This window comes from Sceloporus occidentalis, unplaced genomic scaffold, assembly GCF_023333645.1.
Source record: "Sceloporus occidentalis isolate IW3139 unplaced genomic scaffold, rSceOcc1.0.p SCAF_41, whole genome shotgun sequence".
NCBI lineage: Eukaryota > Metazoa > Chordata > Lepidosauria > Squamata > Phrynosomatidae > Sceloporus > Sceloporus occidentalis.
Window position 1 is genome coordinate 5,565,851 of NW_028317021.1, and position 17,640 is coordinate 5,583,490.

Below are 17,640 nucleotides of genomic sequence, written 5' to 3' on the forward strand. Positions count from 1 at the left end.
TGGCTTCGCCGCTGCAAAGCGATGACGTCACGCCCCGGCCTCGGTGGTAAGGGGAGCTATGAGAGGCGGCCTCGGATTGGTCGAGGGGAAGCTTGGGCCGCTCTGATTGGGCGCGGCGGGGAGCCAATGGGGAGGCGGGGTGGCGCTTGTTGGGGAGGCGAGCGGCTTGGCGGTTGTCTTCTTCTCCTTCTCCTCCTCCTCCTCGCGCAGAAAGGGCGGGGCCGGGCGCGCCTGCGCAGTGGAGGACAACGAAGGCGGCGGCGAGGAGGAGAAGGCAAGAAGGAAGGCGGCCGGTTCGGGAGCGGCCATGAAGGTGAGGCCGAAAAGCTGGAGGAGGAAGAGCGCGAGGGGGGGTGAGGGACGGAGGTAGCTGTGGCTGCGTCCACAGTGGAGAAATAACCCGCTTGGGCTCTTTTCCGGCTGCAGGCGATGGAATTCTGGGAGTTGGAGTTTGTTGTGGGGCCCCGAGCGGAGCTCCGCTCCGCTCGGGGCCCCACAACAAACTCCAACTCCCAGAATTCCATTGCCTGCAGCCTGAAAAGAACCCAAGCGGGACCAAAGCGGGTTATTCCTCCAGTGTGGACGCAGCCTATGTTTCCCAAGACCCCAAAGCCAAGACCAAGCCTTTCTCAAAGGAGAAAGAAGCCCAGGGCGAGGTTTGGGCGTCTCTGGCAAAGGGCCGCCTCGCCTAGTGGTCTCGAAGCCCCGTTGAAGTGACCTTGGCCCGCCCTCCTCGCTTTTCTCTCCCTCTCGGCCTGGCCTACCCTGCAGGGAGGTTGTGAGGAGGGAGAAGAGCCGCCAGGGAGGAGGCCAGGAAGGCAACCAAAGCCCCCCCCCCGCCCCTTGCAGACATCGCCCAGTTTGAGACTGCTGCTGGGACTTCTAGGCTCAGGGCTAGGGGATCCTGGGAGTTGTAGTTTAGTGGGGTCCCAGAGAAGGCTCAATGTCCCACAGAGCTATAGTCCCTGACTTGCCTAGCATTGGACCAAGGCAGTCTCAAAGGGGAGGCTTTCTGCAGTCTCTCCAGACCAAATCCATAGTCAAGTCGAAAGCTTTCACAGCCGGCATCCATAGTCCTTTGTGGGGTTTGGGGGGCTCTGTGGCCATGTTCTAGAAGAGGTTCTTCCTGACATGTTGCCTGCATCGGTGGCTGGCATCTTCAAATGCGCAGCTTTGCAGCCAGCCGAAACCGGACGCTGTTTTTGGAGATGCCTTTTTTCTTCTCCTTTCGTTCTCTCCTTTTCTGTCCTGCCTTTTCCCAGAAAGAGCGCAAGGCGACAACGGAGAGCCCTCCGGTTCCAAAGGATAGCGGTCCGGCCTCTTTGTGGATCAGTAAGAGGCTTGAGCCAGGGAGGGAGCCAAGTCCGGCTTGAAAGAGCCCAGCTGCTTTCTATAAACCAGGTTCTTCCAAAGGGCTGCTCCGGCCAATGCAGACGGTTGCCTTCTTTGGCTGGGAGGCTGTGTGCAAACAGTGCGCAGGCAAGAGCCGTGGATAAAGCTTAGAGGCCACAATCCTGTGTTGCGCTTAAAGCAGAGTGCACCTCGCCTCTGGAGCAGTGGGATTTTTGAGGCAACCTGCCTGGGCTTGAGTTGTTTGCCATCGCTGAGCGTTGGACCCGGACTCTGGAGACCAGGGTTCGAGTCCCCACTCGGCCATGGAAAACCCACTGGGTGACCTTGGGCGGGTCACACCCTCTCGGCCGCCTCAGAGGATGATGGCAAGGGCAAACCTCCTCTGAACTACTCTTGCCAAGCAAAGCCCAGGGTAGGCTTGAAAGCACACAACAGCAACATAGAGTCTGGATTGGTTGGTTAAATGCAGCTACAAATAAAATGCAGGAATGGGAAGAGCTTCATTTTTAGATGAGTGCCCCCTTCATTTATTTCTTTGTTTTTATTTTTCCGTTCTATCGTTCGAGGCATTTCCTCCGAAGGGAAGATGGTGCTTGCTCGTCGCAGGGCTTGAAATCTGTTACTGCTGAGGGATATGGCCTTCTGGGAATCCTCCCTTTTCATTCCTGGTTTTCCTCTTAGTCGACAGACACAGATGTATGCTGCCTTTGGTCTGTTGCTGTCACGTTAACGTAGTTGCACAGTTCCTTGTGTAATGTTTTAACTGGAGTGTAGCTTAGCTGTGTGTGCTTAGTTTTTGTTTTTTGGAAACAGGTTTGTGGATCCTTTTTGCTGTGGTACTCTCTAAGTATTGGGCCCGTATAGACAGGCCAAAATAAAGCTGCTTTAGGTCACTTTGGAGGTACGCTGTTTAAACACGCATACATCTTAAGAGGCCGGAGCTACACTCCAGTCCTTAGGACTGGAGCATGGCTTTGGTGTGGCTTCTGGCCTCTTAGGACACATGCATCATTTAAAAAGCATACCTCCAAAGTGACAGCTTTATTTTGGCCCATCTGTAAGGGCTCTATTATCAGTTTTAAAAAGTCCACTTGTAGGAAGAGGGGATACTTCAAGGGGAAGGGTTAGAGAAAAGAATACAAGCTCTGGGACTGGAGCCAATCCAGAGGAGCTTTTTGAGGAGGTTGGTGAGGTGCAGGACATCCTTCCTTAAGGGAAGGGAGATTGGTTAGGAGGAGAAAGAAGTGCAGAATCAATTAAAGGGTGTGGGAGGGTGGGCAGGAGTTTTGAGGATTAGATTGTAGGAGCAGAGATCCCCAGTGATATTAATAACATTACTAATGCTTAGTTTCATCAAATGCTTTCATTTTCAAAGGGCCTCATGAACGAGACGTCATCCTGCCCCAAATGGACTGGAAACGAACTCCTCTGGGTTCACAGGTGACCCTTTCGGTCAGTGTGCTACACCAGTACTTCAGACAAAGTCAGCACCCACCCCAGTTACAGTATTGCAAAAGCCAGAGCCCCACTTAATAGCAACCCAACTCTTAGTAGATTAACAGAACAGCTTGCATACTGAAATGTACATTTCAAAAACCAGTTTTGTGTGTACCACCACTCACTCTTATGCTTTCTTGAAAAGAGTTGGGTTGGCATGAATTGGGGCTCTCTTTTGGTGCTACTACACCAACCAGTGCTTGGCCAGGATTGGGGCTTGGGAAGGGGTTAAACCATGGTCAAGGTTCCCAAATGTAGCAGGAAATGTGAGGCAGAAGGCTTGGGAAGGATCTAGATCTGAGGGAGAACTACTTTTCCTAAGAGAGGTAGTGTTGGAGATCCACAGGTGCGGGAGGTAAGAATTGATGGTCTGTATATTGCTCTCCTTGCAGGTAACACTGTGGGCTGTTAAACATGTCACCTGTTAAACCATCTTTGTTCCCACCTAGAGATCCCTCTCCACACACACTGGACTGCAACTAGAGCTTGAAGGTTTACTTGAATCCTTCATTTCCTATGGACTTAGGCATGGTGGGTGTTACAGTCTGGTACACAAATATTTGTTCACCATTGCTCATGTTATCGTGTAGAGCCATGCACTTTGAGCATTGATTTTATTGTTAAATAATATTTGTGGGTAAATGTGGATTTCAAGCCCAATCACTACTAGTGATTGAGTTTTGAACCAGTGCAGAGTAGTTCATGTGGATTAATAGAGAATCTATGCAAGGCCCTCTATCGACAAACCCTTCAACCCAGAAACCCCAGTATCAGGCTCTGGTTTGAATGCAAAAATTTCTGAAGCTCCAAGTGGTATAGGATATCTTTGAGAGGAAAGAACTGGTATATCCACCTCTGAAGATTCCTTGCCTAAGAAAACCCTATGAAATTCATGGGGTCGCCATAAGTCAGCATGCAACCTGAAGGCACATATATGTGCAAATCTTTCCAAGAGGTGGTGATAGACAACTCAGATGAGGTTCTTATAACTGTAATATGTCAAATGCATTTTTTATGCCAAGCTAATTTATTCATACTGCCTTCTACATTCCTAAAGTAACAACCTACTTCTCAGTCTGTGAAGGGTAAAGCAGTGCCAAGCTGGATTAGTTCTGCAGTGTGGATGCAGCCTGAATGAAGGGTTGCTAACTTAGTTGTCCCAAAGGCTTGCTTTCTTAGCATGCCGCCCACATCCTTTTAATTTTACCCACGGTGGGAGAAATTTCCCAAACATTGCCAAATAATAAGAGAATAGGGAGTCCTTTGGTTAACTTGGGGATAGGACTGAGTCATTGAAGCCCCGTCTTGGGGATTTCACCTCCTCACCTCCACATCTAGTGCCTCCTCTTTCTGATTTTGCTGTACCTTGTGAAGTGTTGCAGTGCCCTTGCTTTATTTTTAAGGAGCCTGGCAAGGCCAGTTTTTGCTTTTTACTTTTAAAGCAGTATGCGAGATTGCCTTCCAGCAGAGACTTAGGTGGGATCCAGTCAAAGATCAGAGGCCAAGGTTTACTATGAGATTCAAGGAAAGTTAGAATTGTCTGTTGTAATTTTGCCACTAGGATAAAGCATATTTCCTCAAAGTATTGTCTGATAGGTTTCCTACAAACATGCCTTAAAGTGCGAGGGATTTCATAGCAGCATTCCATAAAATAGAAGGGTTTGGGATGTTTGGTTTGTGGTCTCCGCAAACTGCTTATTGATGGCCTAAAAAACCCCACATTTTGTGTACCATTGGTGAGAAGGCCGTGATTCTGCCCTCAAGGCTGCAGTATGGTTGGTTGATGGATGCTTAAGCTGTTGTCGCAACAGTTGCAGAAACTCCTCGCACCCCAGTGTTATGAGAGTGTTGCAGAGCAACTGGAGGGATAAGGGAAGGGTGAATGAAGAAGGATATATGGAACAAAGGTGGTGATGCTGTGGCTTGTGGACTCTTGTCCAACTTGCCTTTCTCTGGGCTCCCCTGGGGCACTGTATCTCTCTTCTCCCGTGTCCCCAGATTGCAGCTGGTAAAAGGGCAAAGAGAGACGGGTGGCCAACTGTTCCTCTGAGAAGTCCAACTGATCCTTGTGTTCCTGGCTTCCTCTGGGGAACAAGGAGCTTTGCTTGCGCTACCCAGGGTGCCGTCTCCTTTCCTTTTCACAACTGGCAGAAGGAGCAAGGCATCATGCTGAGAGACTCCCTGGGTCTGCTTGAAATCTGGGCACAAGTGTGGTTTTTTAAAAAGCTGGAATTCTTCGTTGTCCCCCGTGATGCACTTCAGCTTTCTCTAGATTTTAGAATGCTTTTGTTCTGATATTCAGTGTTTGTCACTTTGCATAGATTGCTAATGAGGCTGGAGGACCAATTCTGCCAACTTGGGAAGTCCAGGATTCCAAGGCATTTATATGAAATTTCTACATAAATTGGGTGCTTTGTTTAAAAAAAATGAATACAGTGACAGGTCTAATATGAAATTGAAAGTGTCCAGTTTAAATCTGTAATTCATTCTGGCATGACGATCAGGCCAGAGATTGCACTTGAGTTCAGTCTCCTAGCAGATGTATTTAATTTCTTCTTCTTGGCTGTAAGTCATATTCTGCACGAACATGTACTCTCCTGCTTTGGCTCAGAAACAAAGAACCAGCCTTAAATGTGATCCATTTAAATCTCCCCCACTCCCAAGACAGAAAGCTTTTGGATTCCTGGGGCATGGCTGGAAAAACATAGCAAATGTTTCTATCTCTGCAACCTTTCCCGTTCTGGTAATTCACACAGCTGAGCTAGCTGCAGTCATTTTTCTCTTCCTACCCATCCAAAATCCCTACACAAACATGCCTTTGCTTTTACTTGGTCCATCTACTGTTGGGTTGAGCCTCCTTTTTATGCATTTTAAAGAGTTTCTTTACCTGTATGCATTAGCTTTTAATACACACAGTGATGATCCATGGACCATTCTACAGATAGGAACATAGCCTTAGACCAAGTCAGACTGCTGGCCTGTCTAGCCCAGTATTGTCAGAACTGGCTCTTCAGGACTTCTGGCAGGATTCTTTCCATAGCCTGCCTGGAGATGCCCTAGCAGAGTCCCATTCAAGTGCTCACCAGGCCCAACCCCACTTAGCTTCCAAAATCAGAAGAGATTGGGCGCATTCAGGTTTGCAGCTCACATTTTCTTGTGAAATCTGTTCAACAGGTGGGTTCTCTCCATAATAAGTTTACGTATAACTACATCCCTTCATTTCTTTGTTGTGCTTATAAGACGTTTCCAGCAGAGTCTGCCCTCAGTGTTGCTTTTGACAAGGCAAGTCTGTTTTGCACCACAACCAGACGATAAATTTAACATGTCCTTAGGGAGCGTTTTCCTTTTAATCTGTTGAAGAAGTGGATTGTTTTGTTTGCTGGGTTTGTTTTGTACCTGTTGTGCTCTTGTGGTTGTTTGTGTTTCCTTGGTTAAAACATTTCCTATATTAACCATAAAACAATAGGGACAGACCTTTAAAAACCTGCTTATGTAAGTATTGCTGAGGAGAATACTGTACTTCACAACAGAATGGCAGGTGCCACTCGAGACAGGTTTCTAGACCTTTCAGCTTTAAAGATTATTGAAATGTGGCTTGAATATCAAGCAGGGCTGCCCTCCAGAGCTGTTATAAGTGTGTACGTGTGAAAGTTTACTCACACGTCAGCTATCTTGTTCCTTTCAAAGTTGCAATTGCATGCATATCTGGTTTTATTTTAGCCTGTCCCCCAAATCAACAGAACATAGATGTACTCTTAGACACACTTCCTAGGGATATAATTCCAGGGTAGCCATGTTGGCAACAGTGTTTTGTCAGTGGCCAAGGAAGAATGGCCTCTGCGCGCATTGAGAGCCAGCTACAACAGAAATGACACAAAATGTAGGCCTGTGACTCCCACACCATCACTTTTCTTCTGCTGTATGAATTTTTAACATCCTCTGCCTGATGAAGAAGCCAGTGCAGCTTTGGAAACTTGTATGATGTATTTTGTGCATTTTGGATGGCCAGTAAACATACCATGCTTTTGTGGATTTTGGATTATTTCACTATGGCCATCACAAATTATATTCCTTGGACATGTGTCTAAGAGTACATCTGTGCTCTGTTGATTTGGGGGGCAGGCTCAAATAAAACCCAAAATGTGTAATAATCCAGTACCAAGACATTCTTTTAACAAGAGCCAGCAGTTCAAATAATAAGTTTTGTTTGGTGAACATAATTCAAATAAACATCCTGCAGTGTGTGCTCTGCTCAATGTGCACTAGAAAATTTCCAGAACCCTCACTTCACTGTGCCAAACACTTATATGCCACAGTCACCATCTAGAATGCTGAAAGTTTGCATTACCTGAACAAGGCAGAGCTGATGGTATGTACCTTGCTTTGCAGCCTTGTGGAAGAACAGGAGAACCAAGGCATTGCACAAGAAAAGGACAATACAGTTTTATCGTTTGGCTGTCTCAGTGTTGCCTTGTTAGTCTTGTGCACTATCAATGAAACCCTGACCTAGACCCATTATGACAATTGTTAACCCACATTCTGGAAACTTACTGTGCACAGTGCTCCCAGAATGATTGGTCCTGTAGTAGAACAAAGCACTTATTCCAGAATTCTATCTTCCAAAATGAATTTTCCCCAGGCCATTGATATCCAGCTGTAGCTGCTTTCTCTGTGTTACGATTCAGGTGCCTTTCAGCACAGCAGCATTTATATTGCAGAGAGAGTGAGTTTTCCCTTTAGTCTGTGGCTGTGGATTTGGCTGGCTCTGGTGCTGTTGATGCTCCCACAAATGCAGCTCTGGTGGTGTTCCTTATGCTCCGGAGAGGCTCCTGAACTTTGGAGAGAACAAATGAACCAACCACATTGGCTTCTGTCCATTTCTTTTAGGCGGGAGCAACATCCATGTGGGCTTCCTGTTGTGGGTTGCTGAATGAAGTCATGGGGACGGGAGCTGTTCGTGGCCAGCAGCCGGGGTTTGGAAGTGGGGCAAACCCATTTCGATTTGCACCAAATACAGACTTCACTGTGTATACCTCTTCAGCAGCAGGAGGGAATCTTGTCTGCAGATCTTGTGGCCTCACATTTTCAGTGTTCAGGAAAAGGGTGAGTATAGGGGACCCGATAGACAAAATATTAAAAAAAACGTTTTCTCCATACGTCCTTAATATTTCTCACATATAATGCACCCAATTTTTTCTTAAGCTCTGTACAGAGATGAGGAGAGAGTTTCTTCCTATAGGCCCTTGCTTTTGCAGATCTGATAGAAAAGGAATGTGGGTGGAGGAATATTGTTGCGGTGAGCCTCTGCCTTTTTAATGTCAGTGTTGAGGATTGAGCATCTTGTCCCTTTCCCACTGGATGTTTAATTGCATGCATGCAAAGGATGCCTCTCAGTGGCTGTCACGACCCAAGAGGGGGAAAAGACTGTTAAGCCCAGGAGCTATGAGCATTGTACAGTTCAGGGCTGTTCCATTTCGAACATCCACCCCCCTCTCCAGTATCAAAAGGCCTGAAGCTGGGCAGGGATCAGAAAACAGGCCAGGTTATACTGCAATTTGAAATCCTAACCCATACCTTCCCTGTGTGTTGATAACATTGTCAGATGTTATTTCTTAGTTCCTGAAGAGCAAGGGAAGAGGCTGCTAGTTCTGGCAATGCTTGTTCCAATTATGGGATGTCCTTTGTGTGCCTTTTTAGCATGTGTGTTGCGAATGCAAGAAGGATTTTTGCTCCCTGTGCTCCATCTTGCAAGAGAACCTCCGAAGGTGCTCCACCTGCCAGTTGTTGCAGGAGACGGCGTTCCAGCGGCCACAGATGATGCGTCTGAAAGTAAAAGATTTGCGCCAGTATCTGGTTCTTAGGAACATCCCGACAGATACTTGTCGAGAAAAGGAAGACTTAGTGGACCTTATACTGCGCCATCATGGATTGGCAGCTGAGCACGATACAGATACTAGCAGTTTGTACTCTATGCGGTCCCAGGCTTCTAGTTTTTCTACACATCCTACTTCTCTGTCAGGATCTGTAGCATCCTCTCAGGGAGAACTTGCAAATAGACATGAGAGCACAGGAAATGAAGTGCAACTACAGGTATGTGAACTCTTCTTGTCCTTCTCTACCTGGGGACAGGTGGGTAGGGGTCTTGTAGCTCTGCCTTTCTTGCAGCACAAACGACTAAAGGCATCGCATCCAAAGGCTTTTCCTCTTTGGCTGGCAGAGGGGGAGATAGTGGGGCACAAGGGAGTAACGCTGGTACTCTTGTGCATGCAGGGGCAAAGTGAGAGGCTCTTGGCAGACCTTGGTGAAGAGGAAGAAAATGCAGAAGAGCAGGTAGGTAGTGAGTGACTTATTGAAAGGGAGGCCCAACTTGCATGCTCTCAAAACAGTAATCCTATTTTTAAGTCTTATCTGCCTTTCTGCCAACAACAAAAATGACATTTAAAAACAAATCACAATCTTGCTGTAAAGTAGTGTTGAGGCATCAGTCTTGGGTATCAAAATCACCAAGTGCAGAACTGTCACTTTTACCAGCTTTAGAAGAGTTCAAACTGATATCAGGGGGCTTTTTTTCTTTTTTAGAGAAAGGTGTTCTATGCAGCTAGAATCTTACTTGGAAGAGACCCCATGTGGCCATGCAGGAACACACCATTCAAGCTCTTCCTATGAGAGATGGCCATCCAGCCTCTGTTTAATAACCTCCAAACAAAGATACTCCACCACGCTCTCTGGGAGCATGTTCTTCTGTCAAACTGCTGCTAATGTCAGGAAGTTCTTCATAATGTAGAGCTGTAACAGATGCACACTTTAATTGACTTCTGTTGCCCTGTGCAGCTGAAAGCTGGAGCAGGGTTTACTTTGGATACCATCATAAGCAGAGAGAGGGCCAGCCTTTGCTTGCCTTCCCAGTCACTTGCCAAAGGAACATGAGCCCTACCATAAACCCTGAGCACAAAACATCTGCAGCCTCCTTGTGAGGGGGCCTCTGGGGTGTTAATACTGTAAATCAGCTGCTGCTTCTTTGCCAGTAGCTAATGTGTGTGTGTCTGAATTTCAGACCCCAGGGCAGTCTAGAAAGCGCACAAGGGCCTCGCTCTCTGATATTTCAAGCCTGGAGGACATTGAAAGGCTGAGCGTTCGCCAGCTGAAGGAAATACTCGCCCGCAACTTTGTCAATTACTCAGGATGCTGTGAAAAATGGGAGCTGGTAGAAAAAGTGAGCAGGCTGTACAGGGAGCATGAAGCAAACCACAGGACACGTAAGTGCACTTATCTTCTGGCCAATGGAAAATCCAAGCTTGTTGGGGGTAGAGCGAGACTGTTTAGCTCTGGTGTCCCAACAAACTACCATTCCCAGATTTCCACAGCATTGAGCCATTGCAATTAAAGTGGTGTCAAACCGGATTATTTCTCCAGCGTGGATGCAGCCATTGATGCCTTTACAGGCTGCTTCAAAGTGGTAAATATAATGCTGTATTTCAGGCATGAAAAAGTCTTTGTGTATTGCTTTCTGGGTTGGGTTATGAACGGAACAGGCTTCTATTTTGGCAAAGGTTTCCTCTAACTGTGGTTCTGTTGCTCCTTGGCAGAAGGGGAGAATCCCCCGCTGCACGACGAGGACGACAATCTCTGTAGGATCTGCATGGACGCAGTGATCGATTGCGTGCTCTTGGAGTGCGGCCACATGGTCACCTGCACCAAGTGCGGCAAGCGCATGAGCGAATGTCCCATCTGCCGCCAGTATGTCGTAAGGGCCGTGCACGTCTTCAAGTCGTGAGTGGCAGAGGCCAGAGCTGGAGGCTTTCCCCTGGCATGGGCACCGCAGTCCTGCCCAGAGGCTCCATGGTAGTCCTCAGTTCCAATAACTCATAGCATCCCGAACAGAAGCATAGGAGCTTGACAGGTGTAAGTCTGCTTTGGCAGCCTGTTGCCATCCAGCACAAGAGTTGGACAGAGTGGGCAACAACCAGAAACTGGGGGAGTCAAACTTGGAGCAGCAGCTCTGTAGCGCTACTGATTGCTCTCTTCTGAAGAATAGCATATGGATCAAGAAACAGAGCATTGCCTTTGCAAAAACGGAGGAGCAGATTCTGTTTAAAACCAGTGCCCTGCCCAGTGGAATAGTTAACTGCAATCTGGTGGCCTCTTTCCTACTCAGCCATGCTCCCCTCATAGATGGGTCAGGGAAAGGGGGGCGGGTTGTGCCAATTGCCCAGAACGTCATTCCATGTATCTTCAGCAAAGGTTAGTAGCCTTAACTGCACTATTTCAAAACTACCCATTTTTAAAGGGGGAGGGGGAATTGTGAGATGTCTTGGTTAGGTTTTGTTCTAAGATCAAGGACTTTCTTCACACTGAATGTGGGCAAATGAGATGTAGCTATGCTTTCTTAAAAAAAAAAACAACCTCAAAACAAAATGCATACTTCATGGCAATTAAGGCTTCTGTGTTTCAAATGTGTTCTGGTCCTTTTTGGCAATACTCCCTCAGTTCCCATATCTAAAACAGTGGCTGAAGGGAATAACTGACGGTGGAGCAGGTCCAAAGTCTGGTTGGGAGAGGCATCTTAGGTGTGTTCTCCTAGCTGGTTTTGCTGTACAAAAATGGCCGAGGGAAAGGGCAAGGAAATAGATACAAACTGCACAGCTCTACTCTTTACACTCAGAAGTAAGTGGCGCTGTTAGGAAGGAACCATCTTAACATGGAATACAACCCCAGAAAAGGGCCACTGCTATGCTGGAAACAGAAGTTTTGATAGAGGTCCAGCAGCATCTTTCTTTTATGTAAAGAACAGTCCTCTTCTCAGTGTGAGGTCCAGCATAGCCTTGCAAAGAGCTCTTCAGTTGCACAAAACCCAGCCGTTGCTGCTTTGTGCAAAAAGCAGAGCTGTTCAATGCTTAAGGAACTAAATACCTGGTGAGGCACTGACAGTGAAGAGAAGAGAGCTCTATAGGCAAAGAGTTAACCATTTTCATATCTTAAAAAGTGAATTATTTTTCAGAAGGGAGCAAGACATTATGGCTTTATTTTTAGAATGATCTTTTTTTAAGATAAGGTGCAGAAAATCCAATGAAGTCCTTGTTCAGGGGATATAAGCATAAAGTGAATGTAGCATATCCATAATGTTCTGAACAATGGCTGTGGAGTAAATAAACGTTTTGTTAACTGGCTCTGTCTGTTGTGCGCGTCTCTTGCTAAAAAATCCAAGAAACTGAGGGAGTCAGGGGCTGTAACTGTATCTCTGTAGAAGGTTCACATTGCCAAATAGTTTGTACTTGTGTGCTCTTCAAGAAACATTTATGCAGCCAACATACAATAGAATACAACTGGTCTCACTATTGTGAAACGTATAATAGGAGTCTGCAAGAAGGTACTCAACCAGTCAGAACTCCTCTTTGTACCAGGCACTTTCCTATCTTAGAGGTTTAATATACTGTATATACTAAGGATGGAACACTCTGGGCTAAATGTGCTTTGTCATTTAACACATGGCTCCCCATTTGCCAGTCAGAAGCAGGAACGATATGGCACCCCGCATCCAAACTTGTACCTAGAGCACCTTAAGAACGAGTTTTTTCCCAGGGGGTTGTGTGTCCATCTGAGTTCAGTGGCTGTGTTTAACATACAGTCTTAGGAACCACTTTCTACAAACTGTAGTGCAGGAAGTATTTTGATCATAATATAATATTGGACTACAGTTCCTACAGAGGGGCACCTTTAGATACCTACCCAGATTTCAGTAGTATCCTAGAACTGGAATAAAGCTCACCCTGGGCCCTCCTTTCAGACTTAAATGCTTATCTAAAGCATTGGTCTCCATTCAGTCTGGGAAAGACTAGAGGACTGATTTTTGCTCCCTTGGTCCAACAAGCTGGCTGTAAAACATATCCTTGCTTATTAGCTAGACCAAATATGTAGCAAGTTCAAAATCAATCAATATAGGGTTTGGGTTTTTTAAAAAAAATTATTTCTGAGCAACAACAGGGATAAAATGAGTTAGGCAGACTTACATGACACGAGGGGATTCTGGAGTACAGTAGGCACCACAAAAACTCATTTGGGGAAAGACTGCCCCAAAGAGTAATTTTCTATAGAAGTTACTACAGGGAAGGTACTGGAATGGTGCAAGCCCTGGAGAATCAGCCCCAGGCCTCTCTTGGGATTCAGGGAGAAATGCAGCCTGATCCCTGTTCTCCCAGTCAGCCCTGCTTGAGAGGGATGAGGGCTCCTTGCTCTACAGCTCTAAGACCAACTTGAACAGAATGCACAGAGAGTATTTTTTTTTAAACAATCATTTATACAAATTCAACAGAGGTAAAACTGCATGAGGAAAGAAGGTCTATGGGAAGAGAAACACCACTTTACAACAATGGCACTTAATATATATATATACTGAACTGTGTGTTTTCCCCTCCCTTTCTCTTTACAATCGGGGAATTAACCAGGTGAAATCTCAAAACAAGAACTTACTCAAAGCGCAAACTGCCCAACTAACGGATTTGTTCTGCAAGAGTTCAAATAGGTTAATGCCTTTCCCTGTTCACAGGTGCAACTGGAAGTTTCAAAATTAAGAAAAGGGGAGCTTTATACAGGGAAAACTTGGCAACATGTTCATTCTGAATCTGTATTTCACCTCCTTTCCACAACGTTTACAGTGTTTCCAGATTATGAAAAGCAGTATATAAAATGCCCATTAAAACATGCTCTTTTTTTTTTTTCATTTTAAGATATTAGCCTTTCCTTTCCTCCCAACTGGGATGTGTATGTCAACTTTTTTTTTTTCTTTAAGGAACAAGAGGCTGAAGTTCCCCCCTATCCTAGTAACTTGGCAATTTGAAACCAAAAAACAAACATTTGCAATACACTCAGGAACTTTGCATAAATAACTTTTTTAAAACAACTTTGTACAAAAATAGTTCTACGTAATGTAGGATGTAACCAAAAAAAAGTCCAAAAGGCAAAAATGCAAGGTATGGCCCACCTTTATGACACCAGAATTAACATTGCTTTTAGTATCACCAAAAACTCTTCAAAAATGTATACACGCCCCACTGTGATACTTTAAGTAGGGGTGCCCTAGTCTTTTAGGCCTGGACAATCCTTTGCTGCCATGAAAGAAAAGGTACATAAGAGGACCTGAGCAGAGTGCTGTGATCCCACGCAGTTTGAAAGTTTGGGAGCTGTCTGAACATCACGCTCCGGTACAATCCAAACCCCTGTTGACTCTTGGCAACGTCAGAGAGGGTCACATGTCTGCAGTGATCTCCTGGCATCCAGTCTTCACCTCATGGCTATTTACACACTTACCCTCATAAACACTAACTCAGCTTTTGCAGCAGTTTCTCTTCCACTTGACTGAACTGAACACTCACGGACATCTCCGCTATGAATTGCTCACACCCCTCCTTGGTCACTTGCTTGCAATACCTCAGATCGATCCGGCAAATGCTTCCACAGCGCTTGAAGTAGGAAAGACACTGGTCGGTCACCTTATTGCAGTCTGTCAAGGAAAAGAGGAGGCGGCTCAGGACAAGCATTTCCAAATGAACCGAAGTTCCCTTTTTAAGGCCTTTAACAGACACTATCTGTCCTTCAGCCTCTGCTGTGCAGACAATGACCAGGGAAGATGCCACTTTCCACTATATATACGCCACTGCTCTGGACCTATTTAACATAATGCCCTACCTTTCCCCTGCAAACCAGGATTCTAGGCAGCTTATGAATTAAAAACCAAGATAGCTAAAGTTGGGATACAAATGTAACAACATCAGCACAGGTTGAATTCCTGTCCCTTGATCAACTGACCAGGAGCACCTCCATCTTGCGTGGATTAATCTTACATTTGCTCACCCACAAGTAATCCATTACTGATGCCAAGCATTGATTTAGAACTGAAACTGCTTTCACAGAGTTGGGGGTCATCAGCATACTGGTGGTGCCAGATCCCAAACCTCTTGACAACCTCTCCCAGCAGTTTCATGCAGACGTAGAATAGCATGGGAGGCAAAACAGAGCCCTGAGAGAGTCCTGAAGGACCAATGGCCAAGGAACAATCTCCCAATGCCACTGTCTGCGTTTTCCCCTCCAGGACGGTGGCCCAGGAAGATTCCATGGAAAGCCTTTCAAAGGTCTAGTAGAACCAACAGGGACAAACTTCCCTTGACCACCACCTCTTGAAGATAATCCACCAAGGTGACCAAAGCTCTCTCTGTCCCATAGCCAGGCCTGAAACCAAACTGATCCAATGTAGTGGGATCCAGAGAAAGTTTTTAATGTAGAGGTTTTACAACAGCCTCCTTCAGGCAAATTGGGATTCTGCCTTCTTTTACAAGGCACTGGCCACTCCCTTTCCCCACTCAACCAGCCCCTCTCTAGCCTTTCTCATGAGCCACAAGGGACAAGGATCTAGCCCCCACATGGTGGCTCTCACTTGCCTAAGGATTCTGACCACATCCTTGGGCTGCACAAATTGAAAAACCCAAAACATTATTATCAGATAAGTAGGGGTCAAAGTTACAAGCACTGGGATTGTATCAACTATGGTGGTCCAGGTCAGAGGGGAACTGAGCAATTTTATCTGTGAATGCCATGAAAATTCTTCACAGGAAAGCACTGAGTGGCCTATGTTCTCTTCTACCTCCCAGATTAATGCAAAGGGAGTGGGGAGGAGAAAGGAAACGTAGTTATGACCCTTTTGGACCAAAAGATGTATTTTAAATCTAGAAAGACATCCAAGGAGCACAAAAACCAGAGGTGGCATTAAGGATTGCATTGACAGCCTGAACTTCAGACTCTGAAAGGGCTTTTTATCTGTTGTTATCTGCCTCCTCCCTAGGTTCACTGACAGTTAACACTGATGATTCTGTTAAGTCGATCAACACCCACCCACAACCCCTTACCTTGCAAAATCACTTCTGTTAGGGAATCCCGTGTGGTGGTTCCCACAGCTGTGAGCAGGTTGATGGACTGATCCGTCATGTGGTTGCAGTAGCTAAGGTTGAGCCTGGATAGGAGAGGCATGTGACGGATAATCAAACGCAGGGACGCATCTGTGATATCCAGCCCTGACAGGCGCAATTCGGTGATATTGCGCAGTTTGCTCCGGTTGTCAATTTGACCTGTGAAACAACAATTGAGGGAAAGGCAGTTAATAATAATTGGTCTTAGCCCAATGCTTCTCCATTTTTGATCCTCTAGTGGTTGTGGACTTCAGCTCCTCAGAAGTACCAGCCAGTGTGGTCAACAATCAGGAATTCTGGGAGCTGACACCTGAAACAGCTGGAGGACCGAAGTTTGAAAACCACTGGTTGTGGCCAGGACATGTCAGCTCAGGCTACTGAAAGTCTAGAAGCAGCAACAGTAATAGAATGAAAATTGAAGACAAAACTTTTTGAACTACCAAGACTCTCAAGAACAAAGTTGCACCCAGACAACTGCCACAAATAAATTAGATTTTTATACGAGACCACAGAATGAAATAGATTTTACAAGACATAATAAGGGAGCAACCCAGGTCACAGGATGTGTGCCTCCCATCTACCGTATATACTCATATATAAGTCGACCTCATGTATAAGTCGAGGGAAGGTTTCAAGGTCAAAATCCTGGATTTTGATATGACCCGTGGATAAGTCGAGGGTAAAATTTCTACAAAGAAGGATGGAAAGGGGGAAATACCACTTACGTCCCTCCTTCTCTGGACCTCTCCCAGTCAACTCTCAGGTGCTGGAGGAGAGGTTTACTTATAACATTGGATTGAGAAAGGAAGCAACTGGATTTAAATGGAGAGGTTTTCCCTGAGGCCAGGTTCTGCAAAAGGGAGCAAAAAGAGAAGCAAGTGGATTTAAATGGAGAGGTTTTTCTTTGGGAAGTCAGGACTTGCAAAGAGAGCAAAAGACAAGTAATTGGACTTAAATGGGAAACCAGGTCTTGCAAAGAGAGCAAAAGACAAGCAATTGGACTTAAATGGAGAGGTTTTTCCTTGGGAAACCAGGTTTTGCAAAAATAAATAGAAGCAACTGAATTTAAATGGAGAGGTTTTTCCTTGGGAAGCCAAGGCTTGCAAAGACAGCAAATGAGAAGCAATTGGGTTTAAATGGAGAGGTTTTTCTTTGGCAAGCCAAGGCTTTCAAAACGGAGCAAACTGGATTTAAATGGAGAAGTTTTTCCTTTGGAAGCCAAGGCTTACAAAACAGAGCAAACTGGGTTTAAATGGAGAAGTTTTTCCTTGGGAAGCCAAGGCTTACAAAACAGAGCAAACTGGGTTTAAATGGAGAAGTTTTTCCTTGGGAAGCCAAGGCTTACAAAACAGAGCAAACTGGGTTTAAATGGAGAAGTTTTTCCTTGGGAAGCCAAGGCTTACAAAACGGAGCAAAAGAGAAGTAAGTTTTTTTTAAATGGGGAGTATTTCTGCTAGAAAGCCAAGGCTAGCAAAAGGGAGCAGAGAGAGACGCGAGTGCTTTGAAATGGGGAGTTTTTGCACTAGGAAGCCAAGGCTTGGGAAACGGACTGGAGCAGGGAAGGAATTGGTCTTCAAGGGAGATTGGGGTGGCAGGCTTGCCGATCAGTCTACCCCAACATTTTAGAGGCAATTTTGGGGCATAAATTTCTCGACTTATAGTTGAGTATATACGGTATGTCCTGCTTTAAATCTTATCGCTCTTTCTTATCTGGTCTTGGCTAGCCCTGTATGTTCTCTGCTCACTGTTCTAAAGGAAATTTTTATTTAAGAATCTGGATATCACTGGCAGAATCTGTATTAGCCCACCCCCACCCCCCAAAAAAGCTGAAAAT

The 17,640-nt window shown here is 45.7% G+C and overlaps 2 protein-coding genes across 16 annotated transcripts in view; one reads left to right on the forward strand and one right to left on the reverse strand.

The window, feature by feature from the left end:
• The first annotated feature begins 249 nt into the window (after positions 1-249).
• On the forward strand, positions 250-12,017 carry LOC149290036 (E3 ubiquitin-protein ligase RNF34-like). 5 transcript variants are annotated; one of them, XM_089489740.1, is made up of 7 exons: positions 254-313; positions 2,729-2,805; positions 7,738-7,953; positions 8,548-8,940; positions 9,121-9,180; positions 9,905-10,106; positions 10,437-12,017. In XM_089489740.1, the coding sequence occupies exons 2-7, from the start codon at positions 2,761-2,763 to the stop codon at positions 10,622-10,624; spliced, it is 1,104 nt and encodes a 367-aa protein (XP_089345866.1). In that variant the 5' UTR covers positions 254-313; positions 2,729-2,760; the 3' UTR covers positions 10,625-12,017. The 5 variants fall into 5 exon arrangements, with proteins under 5 accessions (XP_089345870.1, XP_089345866.1, XP_089345869.1 ...); XM_089489743.1 differs by lacking the exon at positions 2,729-2,805 and adding an exon at positions 3,243-3,381 and having other exon boundaries at positions 272-313; XM_089489741.1 differs by lacking the exon at positions 254-313 and adding an exon at positions 3,243-3,381 and having other exon boundaries at positions 1,263-2,805.
• A 1,116-nt stretch (positions 12,018-13,133) lies between these two features.
• Positions 13,134-17,640, reverse strand: part of LOC149290037 (lysine-specific demethylase 2B-like) — a 61,600-nt gene continuing 57,093 nt past the window's right edge. For all 11 annotated transcript variants that reach the window (XM_089489920.1, XM_089489919.1, XM_089489917.1 and 8 more), the window contains 2 exons: positions 15,747-15,965; positions 13,134-14,347 (listed from right to left, as the gene is read on the reverse strand). In XM_089489920.1, coding sequence (XP_089346046.1) covers positions 14,166-14,347; positions 15,747-15,965 — 401 coding nt within the window. In that variant the 3' untranslated portion in view covers positions 13,134-14,165. The remainder of the gene's footprint in view (positions 14,348-15,746; positions 15,966-17,640) is intronic.